The following is a 17,892-nucleotide window of genomic DNA, read 5'->3' as shown; positions in this document are numbered from 1 at the left end:
TATATATATATATATATATATATATATATATATATATATATATATATGTATATATATACATATATATATATGTATATATATTCATATATATATATATATATATATATATGAAACCTCATTTAATACATACCTCATTTGTATATATGAAACCTCTTTTTAAAATGGAAAAATGGTTTCTTTAACATTTCTAAAGTTGGAAGACTTGCCTGATGTCTATGTCTAAACCAGTGTTAATGGGGTCTCTGCTGTGGTCTAAGATGGGCCGATTATTCTGCATATTTCATTGCAACAATGCTGAGCAGCTGTCTCTCACATGTGCTCCATCCACAGTGCTCTCTACAGGTCTAGAGCTATGGTTTTCAGCCTTCATGGTAAATACCAACAATAAAATGACTTTCATTGCTACTTCATAACTGTAATTTTGCTACTGTTATGAATCATAATGTAAATATATGATATGCAGGATATCTGATATGCAACCCCTGGGAAAGGGTTGTTCGACCCCAAAGGGATTGCAACCCATAGGTTGAGAACCACTTGTCTAGAGTCATGGGGCAAATGGTCTTGGTTTGGAACCTTCAGAACTGTGAGCTAAATAAAAGCATCCTCTTTATAATACTACCTAAATAAATAGCGTCTAGAAAAACTGTAAATAGGTCATATTCCTTCTTTACAGATGAAGGAAGTAAGGTTCTGAATGAATGAGTGATTGTTATTGGGGACACTGCTGTTAAGCATACCCAAGTCTGTCTGATGCAAAGGCCACCCTTTTTTTCCCCTGTGCTATGGTCAGTATGTAGGCAATACTCAAGTGTGTGTAAAATGCTGGCCAGTCTTCCAAAACACAACTGTGTAAAGTACAACACAATTAGCAGAGTTGTGCTTTGGGAGGTGCACACTCCACAGATACCACGTGTCTGAAGGGGTTTTAATGGCTTTGGTCACAAAGGACAGAGAGATGTTCTTGGACCAAAGAGCACAGACTGTGAGAAATTCCCACATAGGTGTTGCTCTGAGTCGATGTTGCTGAGTTGAGCAGGAATCCTCTCCTGGCCTCCTCATTATACAGATCTTTTCAAATTCATAAATGATTTTGAGCTGAAAAACCATGGCAGGAACAACAAAGCTTTAAAGTTAAAGGAGAGAGCTTCTGGGTTTGGTGGAGTGGCATGAACTTTGTGTGGGTCCATAAGGACATCACCAGACAGACAGACCCCTAGGGAATATCACTCACTGACACCATTTATCTATAGGAAAGAAGAGATCCCCATGGCCAAAGCAAGATTCTATGCCCTTGTCTGATGCTCAGAGCCATTGTTTGCTGTTGTCATGTCCTCTCTGAAGCTAGTTAAATCAACTCCACTTTCAAGAGAGAAAAGCTGAGTGCTTTCTCTTCAAGTAGTGAAATTCTTCCCCTCTGTCCCCGCCCCCGGAAATGTGTCCAGTTTCTGGAAATTGTCTGAAACCCAACTGAGTGCATGCAGAAAAGCACATATTCAAACTCCTAAAACCATCTGACCTGGAAGGGCAAGTCTCCTCATTACCAACTAGATAACCAGCCAGTAGGTAAAAAACACAAGGTACCAAATAGCACGTTGGAGCAGCTATTCACTGCAGTTTCAGGCTCATGTCATCTGCCAAGAGTCATGCCCAACTCAAAAGAAACCCTAGAAAAAGCCTTGTCTCTGAGATGTGACATGCAAACCAAACCACGCTGAAGGCACGCTGAGGGAACATGGCTATGTCTAGACAAGCTAAGGCAAAGGGACTTCCTAAGTAATCACTGTTGGTTTCTGTTTTGTGTTTGTGTTGTTATTAAAGAAGTATACTTAAAACTTGTCTGAATTGTATTCATTCTCAACTATTAAATTTGCAAGTATAAGATGCTTTCACTGTGTGTTTGAATCTAAACACTCTCAGGTGGATCCCTGGGGGTCTTGTTTGCTGGTGAGGGAGACCAGAGCTCTATGTAGAACTTGTGGTCAAGCTGCTGAGACTGCCTACAAGAAAAGGAGCACCCTTCATAGAAAACCAGTATGTGAAACAAGATTTTCCTGTTGGTGATGAGATAAATGCTCACACAGCAGCAAAAACTGAGTGGAGCCCACAATTGTTTGCAAGTCCTGAAATATACTTGAAGTTTGAGTCTTCTGGTCAAAGACCTGAGTAGATCAGTCTCCATGGCTGTCCCTCCTTGAGGCTGTCCTCAGCAACAGCATCACCTCTGGGGTCTGTGTTCCCCGGGGACATCCCTCGTGGGACATTTGTACTTCCTGTTTGATTTTAGTAAGTAGCTCACAGAAAGCATCACTTTGCATGTGCTTGGCAGAATGAACAGAAGTGAATAGGAAGACAAGGAGAAGGAGCGGAGGAGAAGGAGGAGAGAAGGAGGAGGAGGGTTGCCATGTCACAACAGGAGGAAGAGGTGACTTACGCAGTGTGGTTGCTTGATATTGGCAGTAGGTGAGGAAGGCGGAAGTGACATACCTGAAATTTCTGGAAGTGTGGGCTTGACTTTTTCCCAGAAGTTCCCATCACAAACAAGAAGTCTGGGGTTAGGACAAATGGCACTCTCTCTTTATTAATGCCCAGGAAGCTCTTGTAATTCCCAAGAATGTGTCCAAAGTCTATATGAAATAGATTTCCTTAAGAGAAGAAAGTGCCTGACATCATTACATGGCATAAGGTCTTATAAGCATTTTGGGGTTTTTTGTTTTTTGAAAAAAATGTTTTCAGTTGCCTAAAAATGAACTGTTTTGAGTGAGAGCATTTTTTATACCCTTTTATTAGTCTTTGATATTTTCAGTCTTAAGAGGTATGTGAAAGTAGTAGCCATAAAGCATTCTTCGAACCAACTGTGTTTTTAATAGGTTTGGTCTTTAGATAATACCAAGATGTCATTTAAAAAAAAAAAGAAAGAAAGAAACTTGTCTCCAAAGTATTCTTATACAGGTAAATACTCTCTAATATATGACCATCATGCCTAAGAGACTCTATGACCTCACGTAAGCAAAAGACCAGTGTTGTATTTTGTCTGGCAGGACGGGTACGGCGGCCATTTCAGGCCACTGTCCGAGCAGCATAAACCAGTAAGGCTGAGAGGATCAAGGACTCGGGTGTTTCCGCCTGGAGGGCAGCCCGTGTGCTTTATTATTTGCTCTAGTTGCTCTCTGCAACATTTGACACCGTTGTTTCCTCCTGTCCTTACCACCTTCTGGGAAACAGTCCCAATTCTCTCCTTATACTTCCCTCTGTAACTCTTTCTTTCTCTTTTAGTCTCATTTTCTGTCCCTCCTTCCCTCACCCATCAATCCTCAAGAAGGATGGTCTGTTTAATGTGACCAGTGTCCAGCTTAGACTCTTAGGCGATGCCAGGAGGGGGTGCTGGGGAGGCAAGGCTTAATGAGCACAACTGCTTCCGGTTGACGGTGGTGATGGCTGCAGGATAATGGGAAGTATTAAATGTCAGCAACTGCACTCACCTGTCTCTGAGATCATAATGTTGTCGTTGTGCCTGTCACCTATTCCAAGAACGAATGTGGCCACACAGTAGCCTGCACAGGAGTAGACAAACCTCTCCACTGCCGCCTGAAACTGATAAGAACTCATGTAAGTGTTAATTGCCTCCCAGCTAGAGGGAGCAGTCCGAGTCAATTATAGATGCCTTCCAGAAAGAGAGTGTCCCAGGAACCATTTCAGACATTAAGAAGGTTGAGTCTGATCTCATTAGTTATATATCAGGGAAGTGCCAACTGTCACATTGTTCTGCTTGTATCTTCAGTGCAGAGTCATCCAAACACCATAGCATGAGGAAGACCCAAGAAGGAAAGGGCCACAGTAATTTATCCATTGCCCACAACTGTGCAGAACTCAGAGCAATTTCTGCGATTACACTTTGCTTGTGACCACTTAGGTGTATGGATGGTTTCACGGGGCTTTGTGTACAACAGATTACTAAAGGCTAGGAATTATATTCCCTCCACCAAAGGCAAATGTGCAGGGCTTTTTCTGTGTGGTGAAACTTTAAACAACACCCAGGCAGTCCAACAAAACAGTTTGTGAAGGATCAACGTGTGCACTTTAGCAAGATGGACATTTTCAACATCCACAAATTACCACTTAGATCTACAGTAATAAACTGTAAATTATTTTGTCTGGTATGAAAGAACATACGTATGGTAACTAAGTCTTTGGGTTGAACAACAACAGCAACAACAAAAATAGCCATAAGAAGTGCTAACAGATTATTTTGGAGAACCAAATTCTATGTAAAGCCTGACTGGTCATCAGAACTGAAGCAAACATTTTCCAGGTCTAGAAGTAGTCATTCTGTCTCAGAGATAAGCAGTGTCACCAGGGGAAACCCCTCAAAACCCCCACTGTCTCAGGAGCAAAAGTATGCTGGGAAATAGAGACATCCATTAGAAGAGCCTGCTCAGACCGGAAATCGCTGTAGTCTGACAGAAGACAAGCTTGTGGAGGAGTGGGCCTGGGGCGGGGAAGGAGAGGAAGAACTCACTTTTTCTTCAATAGGGCATTTTTCCTTGAGCCAGTGATTCAGGACTTCATCCTTGAACGCCCCGGTGTTACCCACTGTGCTTTGCTGAATCTGAGCGATCGTTGTGGCGTCCTTCACAATCTCGATCATTCCTGTGTGAAGGGACACAGGACTCAATGGAGGTTGATGCTGCAAAGTCTTGTCCGAGTGAGAAGTAAAAGGTTTTTTTTTTTTTTAATTCATTTATTGTATTTGATGCTTTCTTAATCCCAAGGTCTGTTTTCCATGTCTGAAAGGTTCTGTTGTTTGTTTGTTTGTTTTTTTGGAAAAGGTAATAACAGCCATGCTCCAGAAGCTGTGAGGAGTATCTTCTCATCATCCCTGACTAAGTCGAGGAAAGGTCCACTTTGGGGGAGTAACAAATAAAGACACTTATGTGCCAAGCTTAGCTTTCCTTGCTTGGAGATTGGTGCCTTCCTCTTTATAGGTAACAAGGCCAAATGTTTTGTACAGTTTTCACATCAGAGCCTTGAGTAAAAATAAGTGTGATTAAAACTAAAACGTTAAATGTCTATAAAAGTACCTGAGTGGAGTGTGGAATAGCTTCAGTAATGTGAATTCTGGAATTTAAAAAGAAGTGACAGTTCTTTCTGTCTAATTTTAAATGTTATTTGCGAGAGAAAAGCTTAATGTGCAAAGGCATGAGTTGCAGTTTAGAGCTGGAGAAAGAGCATGGGAGGGAGCAAGTTCTTAGGAAGATTATTCCCATGTAGGGGCACAGGCCTGAGTCAGGTCTCCACGTATCCTTAACATGTCATTGTTGAACTGAGAATCACTTTTGCCAGCCTGGGAACATTGCCACCTCTTTGATTATAACTTTCCGGTTATGGACTACTTTCACTGGGGGAGGGGGGTATTCTTTTAAAACTAGCAGAGTGGTGTGCTCATCTGCGGATGTAGCTACATACCTATTTTGTCACCAGTTGAGATGCACCCATATGGCAGGAGGCACAGGTCCAGAGATTCTGTCTCCCAAATGGACTCCATGATGCGTAGAATCTGGGAACCAAAGCACAGACGTTTCTACTATACAGAGACATTGGCAAATGCATTTTTCTTCTCTCTTAAAAAGCCAGTAATCTTATCTGGTTACACACAATATATGAGTAAACGCAAAATACATAATAGCTCAATGTTCATTGATCAGTCTGATACTCAAACTTCTCCTGTCATTGCAAATCTGTTGATTTCAGCCCCTGGGATATATGTTGAAGAAAAGTAGAAAGAGTTTTCACTTGGGGGAGGCTTTTGTCATGTTTCATAATCTATCTTATCAAAACATCCCACTTTGTTATGTGTGCCTCCCCGCAATGGCTGTAATGTCCTTATGTAATGTTCACTACTGGAATATCCACCAGACCCATGCTACTGCCAAAGCAGTGAAAGCAGTGATGGTGGCACTGATGCCAGCCATTAACTGGTCCCTCTTTTATGTGTGATTCTTGTATTAACCTTTTATTGGGAATATAATTACTGTTTCCATTCAGTGGGTAAAGGAACAAAGGGTTAGAGAGTTTCAGTAAACAGTGAGCTTCAATGATAAAACAAACAGAAACTCTAAGTACAAACTGTCCCTCAGAATTAAAGGAACAGCAGAGCAATTGTTTTGTGCCTCTGAAATGCTCAACACTGAACAATTCAAAAGATTCTGCAGAGCAGAGTTATTTGGAACTAAATTGATCTTTAAAAATATTAAGGGATTTCTTTCTTTTAAAAACATCTTTTGGACAAAACCCAAAAGAATAACAACAACAACAACAATAAAACAACCCATCCTGGAAAAGAAAGTTGAGTACTGTATAAGCCAAAACAGAATCTTAAGACAAATTGAAAATATGATGTTTTTAAATAGGCTGCCTTTAACTTAGTAGGCTTTGCCTATTCTAAATAAAGTGTGTTAGGTTTTAGAAACTTTTATGTCTTCCCTGATGAGGCACCAGAAGCTGGAGAACATAGCTTTATAGATTTGTGAGGCTAAGACCATCTGAAAACTGTGGGTGTTGGTACCTTCACCATTCATCTCCTCATCATTCATCTGTGTGGTCACCTACCTGCTGCTCATCCTTTTTCTCCATTGCAGCAAGTCTTGAGCTTATGTATGAAAAAACTGGGTACTATAGACAAATAATCCTACAGGCTATGCTACCATGCATGGAATGGAAGCCAGGGAAGGCAAGTGTACCTGGCTTAGGGAATGTTGAACACCCATCCTGAAAGGACAGACAGAACTATGGTGCTCTTTAGAAAGCATGTCTAATGAGCCGTAGCAGCTACAGTCACCAAGTAAAACTTGCCTATTGAGTACCCTTTGCTTGTTGTTTATCATGAAACAAACAAACAAACAAACAAAATGAACCAAACCAAAAACAACCAGAAAGGAAGGCATACTTTAGACCATACTTTAGACCAACACAGAATTCTTTCTTCAGACAATTGCAAAGAACCTCACTTTCTTCACCTCAGCCTACCTGTAAGATCAGCATGTCTTGGCGCAGATCATCGCCGTGTTTAAAGATGATCCCAATGGTCTCATTAGATAGGACTGTAGGGTCGGCACACTTGAACTCAAGCCACAGCGGCTTCTTCTTGGAGGCCATCACTTTACACTTTTCGATCTGCAAGGAGGTGGCCACACTGTCACATACAATGGATACACCCTGAGGGGGTCTCGGTGCTCTTGTAGAGCATCGATATACACAGGGTCAAGGAGCTGGCTGGAAAATGATTTTCAATGTTTGTATAAAAACACAGAAGGTGTTCTCACCTAAACTGCAAACGCTGTGTATGTGTGAAAAATTTCACAAGCTTTCAAACAGTGGCTCTCAGACTGTGCTCCAAGGAACTCCCAGCGATGGTGGGGGGCCCATGGGTGCAGAGGTTTTCTCTTGCCCGCCCTGCTCCCATGGGATGCTGGTATTCCCACTAAAGTGTTTAGCTAGAATCTGTTTTTATACATTATCTTCTTAAGATTTGATTTGGAAAAGGAGTTACAGTGTTACCACAGTGCCTGAAATGTTCTTACTCCAGGATCAGATGCAGGCATATCTAACTCAGGGAAATTTAACAGGCGTGCAGGGCTTTTAGGCCCCTCCCCCCACATCTAAGCAAAGCCTGGCGACAACGGTCATAAAAACAAACCCAAAACCTTTTTATGGCTTTTAAACAAAAGTGAATGCACTATGAAAAAAAGAAATGTAACGTAGAGATGGAGAGATGGCTCAGCAGTTAAGATCACTGCTCTCACTGACGATCTGGCATCAGTTCCCATCACTCACATGGGGCCTGCAGGAAATCTACCGCCCTTTTTGGTCTTCTCAGGCATTGCATGTACATGGCAGACAGGCAAAACATTCATTATTATAACATAAAAATAGATAAAAAAAATATGATGCCATTTTTTTTAAAGAAAAGCAAACAGTTTGAAGGCCCTTCTGTAAGCAACTGGACCAGAAAAACACATGGACGGCTTCTGTCAGACATTAGGTGACAGACGTGGAAACTGTAACCCCTGAGCACAGAAGACAGTGAAGGCAATCCTGCCTGTCGCTGTCTCAGCTTACTGTTGGAGGCTGTTTCCTGGTTAAAGCATGGAGAAAAGGCATCTGTGCAGAGCTTATGGCCTAGCAGTCTATAGTATAGTAACTGAAGTCTCCAAAATAAAGGCCAGAAGAGAGCGACAGAAATTAATAGTCAAGCAATTTCCAAACTTGGTAAAACAGATGCCCACCAGCCCATGGAGCAACATAGCCTGGTACTTAATGCAGGAAACCTGTGCCAACACACGTTGTCATCAATGCACTGAAATCTAGGGAGGAAAGAAACCCGAGAAGAAACAGGGGGAAAAGGATGTGTTATAAATAGAACATCAAAGACAAAGCCAGAGTGTTACCATCAGGATGTAGGCAAGCCAGGAGAAAATGTTACTGCAAAGGAAAAAAGTGGTAAGCTAGGATTCTCTGTCTAGTGAAAATATTGGTCAAAATAAATGCATAGTAAAACATTTTCATCTAAGTAAACTCTGAAAGAATTTATTGCCAACAGCTAGCAAGATAACATGTTAAAGATCAAAGGAAAGTGATATTAGGAGCACACCCAACACAATAATATGTGGGTAAAAGGTTAAAATGGCTTAATCTATTTAGTATAGATATATTTTTGTTTAAAGCAAAAGAAAAAAATACTGTGGGGCTTAAAATACATACAGAAGAGGTGCCTTAGTGGAGGTATACCTTTCCAAGATTCTTACATGCATACAGAGTGGTTTTGTTAGTGTGGGACTGACACTTAAATCAACAGAAGAGATCAGAGAGCTGAGGCATAGACCCACCTACAATATGGCCAGCTGATATTGACTTGAAGAATTTCTGTTATGTTTCCAAAAGAATGGTATAGAAGCACTTACTGATAAAAAACTCAATGAACTTCACACTGTGGACAATTGCTTATGTAAAGAATAAATCAATAAGCTGATTTAAAACACAATGGAAGAGCAACTACCCTTCCATTGGGATGTTATATTGGGTACTGGGACTTTGGGTAAGAGTAGCTAAAGAGGGTCTTAACAGGAGCCCCTCTGGAGATGCTCTAGCTTCCTGTGTCTACTGAAGATCCATTGTGAAGACCTAGCTCTATAAAGCATGCTAGACATTTGCAAGACATAAGGAACACACAGAGACATTCCCACTGATACTTACCACCAAGGTACCTGCTTTCAGTCCAGGATCATAGGGAACTCTAAAGCTCTTGGGGAGATTGGAATTCTGCAGGTTTTCAAGCTTTTGCTTAAGCTGTGAAACGACTGCAATTATCAAAAGCATACAGGAGTGGAGTGAGTATAAGACATTATCAGTACTATCTACTCCCTCACCATTCCCGAGGTCACATTTCCTTAGTGCTCCATGTGTTTCATTTGGGAAATTAGCAGTAGGAAGAGTAATACAGAGCTCTGCCTTTGGGATCTGACCATTCTGAGTAGGCCAAGTAAGTCAGGATTACTGTGAGCAACTTAACTGTAAATGTTCCCTCACAGGCAGAAGACATGTTAACACATGTGGAAAAACCTCCAGTCACAAGGATGTGCTGAGAGTGAGTCTAAGTATTAGCATTGCCATAGCCCTTCCAGCCTGTGAGACTTCCAGCGGCCATCTGCTTTGTGGCACAGACATTTGAGCACACTCTTAAACAGAGCGGGGTTAGAGTTCTGCAAATTCTCAAAAGAGGAAGTTAGTGTGTGTGTGCAAAAGATGTGGCAACCTCAAAATTCTCAAGGCAAACACACAGAGTACAGATTGCTGCTTGGATAACAAGCGGGGACCAGTCCCAATGTAAGATTGTTATTACTACCATTAATAGTTTTGGGGGTAGCATGGTCAATGAACCAGAAAGCAGTCGAAAGGGAAGGTTAGAAATTTAAAATATTCAAAAGCTGAAATCACTTGGCAGAGCCGTTAGTGTCTGTTTTAGGCTGTAATGCTTGGTTTACAAAATGAGTAAAAGATATTCTCTAAGTTCAACCTTCATTCATTTTTTTTCATGCCAGAAAGATGTGTCAATGACCACAACTTAAAGTGGTACCAACCCAAACCTTATAGGAGGGATTAATTTTTCAAGAGCGAAGACAAGAGGTTGAAAATGGCTACAGAGAAGAGGTGTGTGTGTGTGTGTGTGTCTGTGTGTGTATGAAGGAGACATACATTTACCTATTTGTATTATTCTGAGGTGCAAATGAATGTATATAATAAAATTTTAAAGTCAACCTACCCTCTCAATAATAGTACCTTAAATTTCTGACAATTTGAAATCAGTAGAAACATAGTAAAAGATGGGGGAAAGAAGAAGGCTTGGAAATCACTTCTTGTGTGTGGAAATGTTATTGAAAATTACACTTTCCATCCACACATGGTTCTTTAATTTCTCCAAGTTCTATATGCACAACATCATTTTTAAGATCATACATGTTTATGGTCATAAAACATCATGTCTTGTAGAAGAAGACCTTTAAATCCATTTACTTGAATAAAACAACGTTTTATTGGCTGCCTTTAGCAAAACACAGCCTAAATTCCAGAAAGAAGAATCACAATGATTATGGCATTTGGAAAGAGAACTGAGAAAGTACAGCCACTGTACCTTGGGAACTGACGTCATACTTCTCCGCAGAGAGCGACTTAATATCAATGGTGACTTTTTGGAACATCTCGATCACTTGGACCTGCTTCGTGAAGTCCTGCAACATGGCTGTGCCGCAGCCCCGCAGGTACGCTTCCAAGATCACCGCGAACCTCTGCTGATAGTGTCGGGACTGGGCTATCTCACTCCGCAAGAACCAGAACAAGAAGTGGCCAATCCTTTTGTTCTGAGATGGGTACAAGATGGTTAAGATGATGACTAACGCTGTAGGTTTACCTGGCAATTCCTGGTGGCCTAAACTGTTACATTGCTATCAGAGTGGAAGTACTTACTCTCAAGGCACGCTTCAGTAGGAATCTGGCCAGCGCACTGTCATGGTATGGTTCGAATTTCACAGCCTAAGGGAGGAGAACATTGGCATTTGAGTATTTTACTCTGTGGTGGTCAGTCAGGAGCAAGAAAATGGGGAAAAACCATGGTTCAGTGTGTGGGTGGGGGTAATTCCAGCTAAGGTGGTTAAGAATCACCCTAGTCACTAAAATCCAGTTTCCTGTTTATTAGACACCTGGACACTGGGGACAAGAGGGGCACTTACTTAGCATCCTAGGTCCTAGATGAGGACAAAACTGGGGCTGGGGCCAGACCTCCTGATACACAGTGCTGTGATCTGGGTAATGGCCGAGATGAAGGTGCAAAGGCCTTTGCTCTAAGTTAGAATGACTTGGGTTATCAGAAGTGGAGAGGGAGAGGTAGACCTGGCTATAATAATTCTTTAAAGTGGAACATAAGAGTGGTTGTTTCAAGGCAAATGGGCGGTGGGAACACAGTAGCTACCAGAAGAACATTAATGCAAAGGAGGACCAAATGTGAAGATCCTAAAACCCTGCCACCTCCCTTTGGGCCACTCCCACCTTCTAACTGTAGGTGAGCAGCAGCCCTGCCCTGGCCCTCTGCGCTGTAGAGCTGTGTGTCGGAACAGCCCCGGTCCTTATGCCTCCACAGACAGAACTTGGTCTTCATAGTCAGGGTTTGATCATTTTCACAGTGTTGGCTCTGGGTTGGATACTGACTTAAGTGAAATGACAGCTCTATTACTGAAGAAAGATAACCAATGAAATGAAAAAAAAAATGAACTAAATCTTGGTGGGTGCCTGTATATTTTTCATCTTTTATTTTTCAATAAGCTTAAAATAGCTTATAGTTTTGAAAGCAACAAATATTATTTAATTACCAATGCATATACAAGCTGGAAGGTAGGTAGTGTATATAAGTTTAAAATTCACTGTCTCAGACCAGTTTCTTTATAAATAGGAATGGTCTTTCTCTTCAGAGAACAGAAGAAATTTCCAGGCTAGCACATATTTTGGAGCCTGATGTTCACAGCTCTCACTCTGGGCTTCTAGTTTGATCTGATCTGCACTGAGCTTAATGTTTCAATTCTAGCCCTCCTTTCTAAAGCGCTTCTCTTGGGTGTGGTCAAGTAGGTGCCATAGAACTGCCTCTAAGCCAAGTTCTGAGAATGTGGTTACCCAGTCAACAGAACTCACTTTAAGTGTTTTAAGTTTCTAGCCTTAGAAATGGTCTTTCTTCATGTTTCACTTCTACAACAATGATGCAGATCGCAACCGAGAGTCCATTTTAACCAACCCTGAGTCATTTAGTTGGAGCTGAAAACGTTTCAAATTGCTGCACAAATGAATACTACTCTTCAAATTTAAGTCCACAGTCCAATATTAATAAGATCGATTGACATCTTTCACCTAAAAAAGTTTTCAAGAAAAACACCATTCATCTTTGAATTCTGCAAAGAATTCTGTTTTTTTTTTTTACTTTGGAACACAGCAATGAAAACATTGTCAGATCAAATATTCTCTACTCAAAACTTTCCTTAAATGCATTAATCAAAACTGACTGTCACCTGACCCCTATTTGCTCATAGTATTCTATGAGCACCACTTTTCCCAGAAGCCTTTGTCATAATTTCATCATTTGCTACTAAACAGTGTGTGTGTGCACATTTGTGTGTGTGCATTGCAACAAATCCAAAGCTTTGTCTTTTTACTGAAGAAGTTGTTGAACTTCTTCAATGAGCACATCTGTGCTATTCAATACCATTTCTACCTCATTTTTTGTTTTGTTTTGTTTTTGCGTTCCTTTCCCTTGTCAAACAATTCAATGTAAGCTGAGAACTACTAAAGTGAGCAGAACTGTCACTCTTGAACAACCCAGGTAAATCTCAGACATATCACTGACCCCACAAGGCAGCAGGAAGCATCATGGGAACTGAGTGGAACATAGTCTCATGCCTGTTTAAAGAGGGCAGCTGTCAAGATTCTACTCAGCACAACCATTTAGCAAAAATAACAATAGCCCATTCTACCCGAGGGTCTATGACCTCCCCAGCCACCAGCGCCATACCGGGGTCAGGGTTACAGCACCAAGCATGACATTTCCTCCTGTGGAACAGGCCTCAAAGCCATCACAGCAACTGTGGTCACCCGCACACAGCCTGTGCAGGCTTGAAGCAGCCAAAGTTCTGCCAAAGATGGGGAGAGGGTAATCTCCAGGCCCCACCTCTTGCTGAGAAGCTATTGGCGGTGGATGGTTGCAAGGAGAGGAAAAATCATTCTTTTTAGAAGATGTGGCCACTGGCAGGGTCCCCTGCTCTCACGGATGGTCCTACACCCAGGAACACATGGACAATGCTAATCGGACTTAGTAGTAATTAGTGAAAAGGTGACATCAACTTGAAAGGGAGACATATTAATTAGGCCAAGAAGAGAATTTGAAGGGGGAAGAGGGAGTATATATGATCATGTTCCAATGTATACCTGTATAAAAGTCTCAAGAAGAATAAAAAAGAAACTCATTTAAAAGGCATAACATGCTGTTCTATGAATTGTAATAAGCACCGGCAGAGATTAAAAAAAATTCCTAACCTGCATTTTCTTGCTGCTAGATTCATGCAGGATAATTTGGAGGCTGAAAAAGGGATAAAGCCTGGTGTTAGTCAGCCCTTTAATTCTGGTCCATTTCTCTTTTAAGATATGTGGTCTTGGACAAATAACTTGTCTCCTTGTATCTCAGTTTTCATATGTATAAGATGCAAATCCCAATTCTGGTTTGACCACCCTCATAGTTATTAGTGGAATTACACAATACACAAAGAACATGAAAATCACTGGGGCCTTGGCACAAGGAAGCTTGCAACTAGTTCAATCCATCATTAAAATAATCAGTGAGGACAACGTAATTTCTACTGGGCCAGTTCTCCTAAAATTTGAAGGACAGCACTGGTGTCTTTCAAACGCTGGCAAATGCTCGTTGGCAAACCCGAAAAAAAAAAAAAAAAGTCAATGGAAGCGTTTACTACTTTTTGACTGTGGTTTCACCAGCGCTGGGCTGACTGATCCTGAAACTGAACAAAGGATATGGCATGACTCCTGAATGGGGTATCTGAGCACATGCAAATACATCCTCTGAGAGAGCAGTCCCTGCTACCACCCCCAGCCCTACCTGCACCAGCTGGAGTAGGTAATGTAGAACGTCGTCGTCCTCCAAGCTCTCCAGTTTCTGAACTGCAATGGCTCTCACGTTTTCATCTGAAAAATTGCAGTCCAGGAGCTGCATGGTTAAACCAACATCCAAAGCACTTTGATCCCAGATCTCCCTTCTGGCTAACAGCTGGTACATTTTGGCAACAATTTCTTGCTGTCCCCATTTCACCGAGCTGAACAGCTTAGGGTATGCCTTCGGATGCTTCAGGCTTTCATATCTAAAATGCCAGAGCAATTCTTTGTCCTCTGCCGTGAGAGGGTTAAGTGGGTCCGTGGCTATGATCGCCTCCAATTGCTTTCGAAGCTGATTGGGCATTTCCGCTCGAACCCTGTCTCCTTCTGGGTCAGGGGTGGGCTGATGCTTAGGCAGGGCTATGGGGTGACAGTAGTTGTCCAGCAGGATGGAGATGGACATGGAGTTCTCCTTGTCAGGATTGGTTGCAGATGTGAGCTTGTCGGCGTTGAAGCTGCCCTGCTCTTCTGCCTTCCCGGATATCTGCCACATGTGGAGCACATAGTCCCCGTGGCGGAGGAGGAACCGGTGGTCTATTAACAGCAGGTTCACGTAATAGAGAAGCTGGGCTTTGCCCTTGGACTCGGAGCCTGGCGACTCGGCGGAAGCCTTGTTGGACAGGGCTGGAGTTTTGCAGCAGTAGATCTGGAGGTTCAGTAGGGCCCCTCTAGGCAAGTCTTTGATTTTGATGCCGAACTCCAGCCACACATTCCAGAGTACTTCTTCCGTGAAGGGCTTCGGGCTGGTTCTCCGCTGACAAAGGACTTGCTGGCCATGCTGGATGTTTGCTTCCACGAAAACAGTGAGGTCGGTGTTCCGAGGCAGGACAGGGATATCGATGCCTCTGATCTTGACCCTGAACTTCCGGTCGCAGTCCCACAGCGACACCGTGAACACGCTCTCGTGGTCCTTGCCGTGGATGGTCAGCTGCTCGTGGTAGCCGGTGACGCCAGTGCAGTCGTCCACCAGCGGCCACTCTTCCCTCCTCACCTCGTCCAGGGCTGGGTCTGGAGGCGTGTCGAGCACCAGGTGGATCTCATCTCCGTTCTTGAGGCACTGCCTCACCCACTGGAAGTTTTTGAGGGGCGTTTCGCCCACCAGGTACTCGTCGCGGCCGCAGACCCGCAGCACAAAGTCCTGCTCTCCCTGACTCTCTGGGATATTCATTAGGGACTTCTTCTTGGCCATCTTGGTGAAGAAGCTCTGGAGAATGGTCCCCGGAGTATCATCTGCCGAAACCTTGACGGTTTGACTGGTGGTACCGCGGTGGATGACGATGAAGATGCAGTTGTTGGCGATCTTTTTTGACAGGTAGTCAGGGAGAGGTTTGGACGTCACCCAAGGGTGCATGGCATAGAGTTTGGCATCCCGGCCAGCCACCTCGGCCATGCGGGGCGTGACCAGGCGGCGGCGAGTGAACTCCAGCTCGTCGTCGTGAACGTTGCTGACGTCGGTGACGTCGTAGCCGATCAGGGAGGTGAGCTGCTTCTGGAAAGCAAGGGTCTCCTCGGAAGGGGCGTGTCGCTGTACCACGTGGATCTGGCCGGGGCTCTTGTGCATCATCTTCCAGTAGTGCAGGCAGTCTAGGGTCTGCACCACCTGATACCTGTCGTAGATCTCATACCACTGTCCCTTCTTCTGGTAGAGCAGGAGGAAGTGGTCCGGGCCTAGGCGGTGGTAGAACTCGGCGGCCACGCTGGTCTCCAGCGCGCGCAGCCACACCTGAGCTTTCATCTGCTCCACGTTGCCATGGCCGGCCACGTGCAGCAGCGCAGTTTCTGGCGTCTTGCTGATGCGCTGGCTGGTGGGCAGGACAAACTCGATGGGGATGAGCTCCATGGAAGACAGGCTGCCCGCCGCGCTGCGCGGCTTCATCCTCCGGCGCCGGCGAAGGTTGTCCTCTCTCAAAACCACGGGTTGCTCATAGCTCTCCAGCTCCATGCCCTATGCGACCTGGGAGTGGAGAAACAGCTTCGTCAGGAGACGCTGTTCCCTGCACGTTCATGCACCATGACAGGGACAAGGCGTAGCGGGTCGGTGTGAGCCCTAGGCCTACGTGGGACTGGGCATGAATCTCGGCCAGCCACTTACTACGGAAGTGATGTGGCCTACTTAAGCTCTGTTTCTTATATGTCAGCCTGCTTTCTTACACCTAGAGGGTGGAGGCAAAAGTTTAGAATATGGCAGTGTCTTTTTTTTTTTTTTTTTTTTTTTTTTTTTGATTGGGTAATGTATACATGGCAGTACATTTTTTTCTAGGTTTTGTTTGTTTGTTGTTTTTTGGTGTCTGTGTGTGTATGTGATGTTTTAATTAAAAAATTGCAAAGCGCTGTGGGGTTGGAGAGATGGCTCAGTGGATAAAAGTGTTTGCTGTACAAACATAGTTCCTGAGTTCACATTCCTACCATCCGCATAAGCGCTGCTCACCATGGGCCTGTACCCCCAGTTCTGTGCGTGTGTGTGTGTATGTGTGTCTGTCCCTGTCTCTCTGTTTCTCCCTGTCTCCCTGTTTCTCTGTCTCTGTCTGTTTCTCTCTCTTTCTGTTCGAGTGTTGGAAGGGAGGAGAGCAGGGATGAGAGGAATCACGGAAGCTTGTTGGCCACCAGCCTAGTTCTAGGTGCAGTGAGAGACCCTGCCTGAAAGGAATAAGGGGGAGTGTGTCTTCTCTGCCTTCTGTAGGTGTGCTTGGGCACCTGCACACATGTGTGCATGCACACACACACACGCGCGCACACACACACACACACACATACACACACCCACTCACACACTCACGAATGCACATAAATTTGTAAAACATTGATCTAGCAGAGTCTGTAATGTACTGGCGCAGAATGCTAGCTGCCTGTTAGTGCCCCGAAACACACAGATGCACAGGATACTGTGCAAGGACACAGCCAGGGACACAGCCCTGGTTTCTGTGCTACCGTGTGAGACCCTGGAGGCTGCTCTGGAAACAAGCCAGTGTAGTTCCTTTGTTCAGTCTCACACCTCTCTCGCCCAGACACCCAATCTTACTTCATGTTCTCTATTTTCAAACTGTCTGAACCCAGAGCCTTCTCCCTACCCAACTTCCTGTCCTTTTTCTTTTCATTTTTTTTCTTTCTATATAAGACAGCCAGTCATTTCATTCATAAAACTCAAAAGCAGCAAAATTGGTAAAGGTTGTAATCAAAGCCACTGGAGACACATAGCATTTTGGATCACGGGATGTGGAGCATTCTGGCTGTCATTGCTACATGACAGCAGAGGATGGACCTCTGAACTTTCCCAACATAACTTTTAGGTAATCTTAACTGAGCTGATTGGTTTGACCTGCCTCTGCTTTAGAGGAGCCATGGTAGAAGGGATGGTTTCTCCCTCCCCCATCATCTACTGTTTAGATTCTAAACAATAATTTCATTTCTTTTTGTTCTAATATTTTCATTTCCTTACCAGGAATTTACAAACTTGTTCCCATCATATTACCCACATATAAGTATTTGCCCTTTACAGAGCATTTAAGTGTAACAATGCTTCTTCCACTAAGGAACCCATCAAATAACAACTGAAATGCTCAGAGTGCCAAAACTGAGAAATGATTCATAAAACATTTTGATTTTACCATATAGCATTGCTACATTGGAACTACATTA

At 43.4% G+C, this 17,892-nt stretch overlaps 1 protein-coding gene across 1 annotated transcript in view; it reads right to left on the bottom strand.

Moving 5' to 3' along the window:
* Pik3cg (phosphatidylinositol-4,5-bisphosphate 3-kinase catalytic subunit gamma) overlaps nt 1-16,198 on the bottom strand; it is a 28,680-nt gene extending 12,482 nt beyond the window's left edge. The window contains exons 1-9 of the mRNA XM_055622904.1: nt 14,204-16,198; nt 11,020-11,085; nt 10,688-10,913; nt 9,253-9,356; nt 7,027-7,173; nt 5,467-5,557; nt 4,520-4,650; nt 3,483-3,594; nt 2,488-2,645 (exon numbers count right to left, since the gene is read on the bottom strand). Of these exons, the coding sequence (XP_055478879.1) occupies nt 2,488-2,645; nt 3,483-3,594; nt 4,520-4,650; nt 5,467-5,557; nt 7,027-7,173; nt 9,253-9,356; nt 10,688-10,913; nt 11,020-11,085; nt 14,204-16,198 (3,030 nt within the window). The remainder of the gene's footprint in view (nt 1-2,487; nt 2,646-3,482; nt 3,595-4,519; nt 4,651-5,466; nt 5,558-7,026; nt 7,174-9,252; nt 9,357-10,687; nt 10,914-11,019; nt 11,086-14,203) is intronic.
* Nucleotides 16,199-17,892: the final 1,694 nt, after the last annotated feature.

This window comes from Psammomys obesus, unplaced genomic scaffold (genome assembly GCF_907164565.1).
Source record: "Psammomys obesus unplaced genomic scaffold, mPsaObe1.curated_primary_1811, whole genome shotgun sequence".
In the NCBI taxonomy this organism is placed as follows: Eukaryota; Metazoa; Chordata; class Mammalia; order Rodentia; family Muridae; genus Psammomys; species Psammomys obesus.
This window is presented reverse-complemented; position numbering and strand designations above follow the sequence as displayed.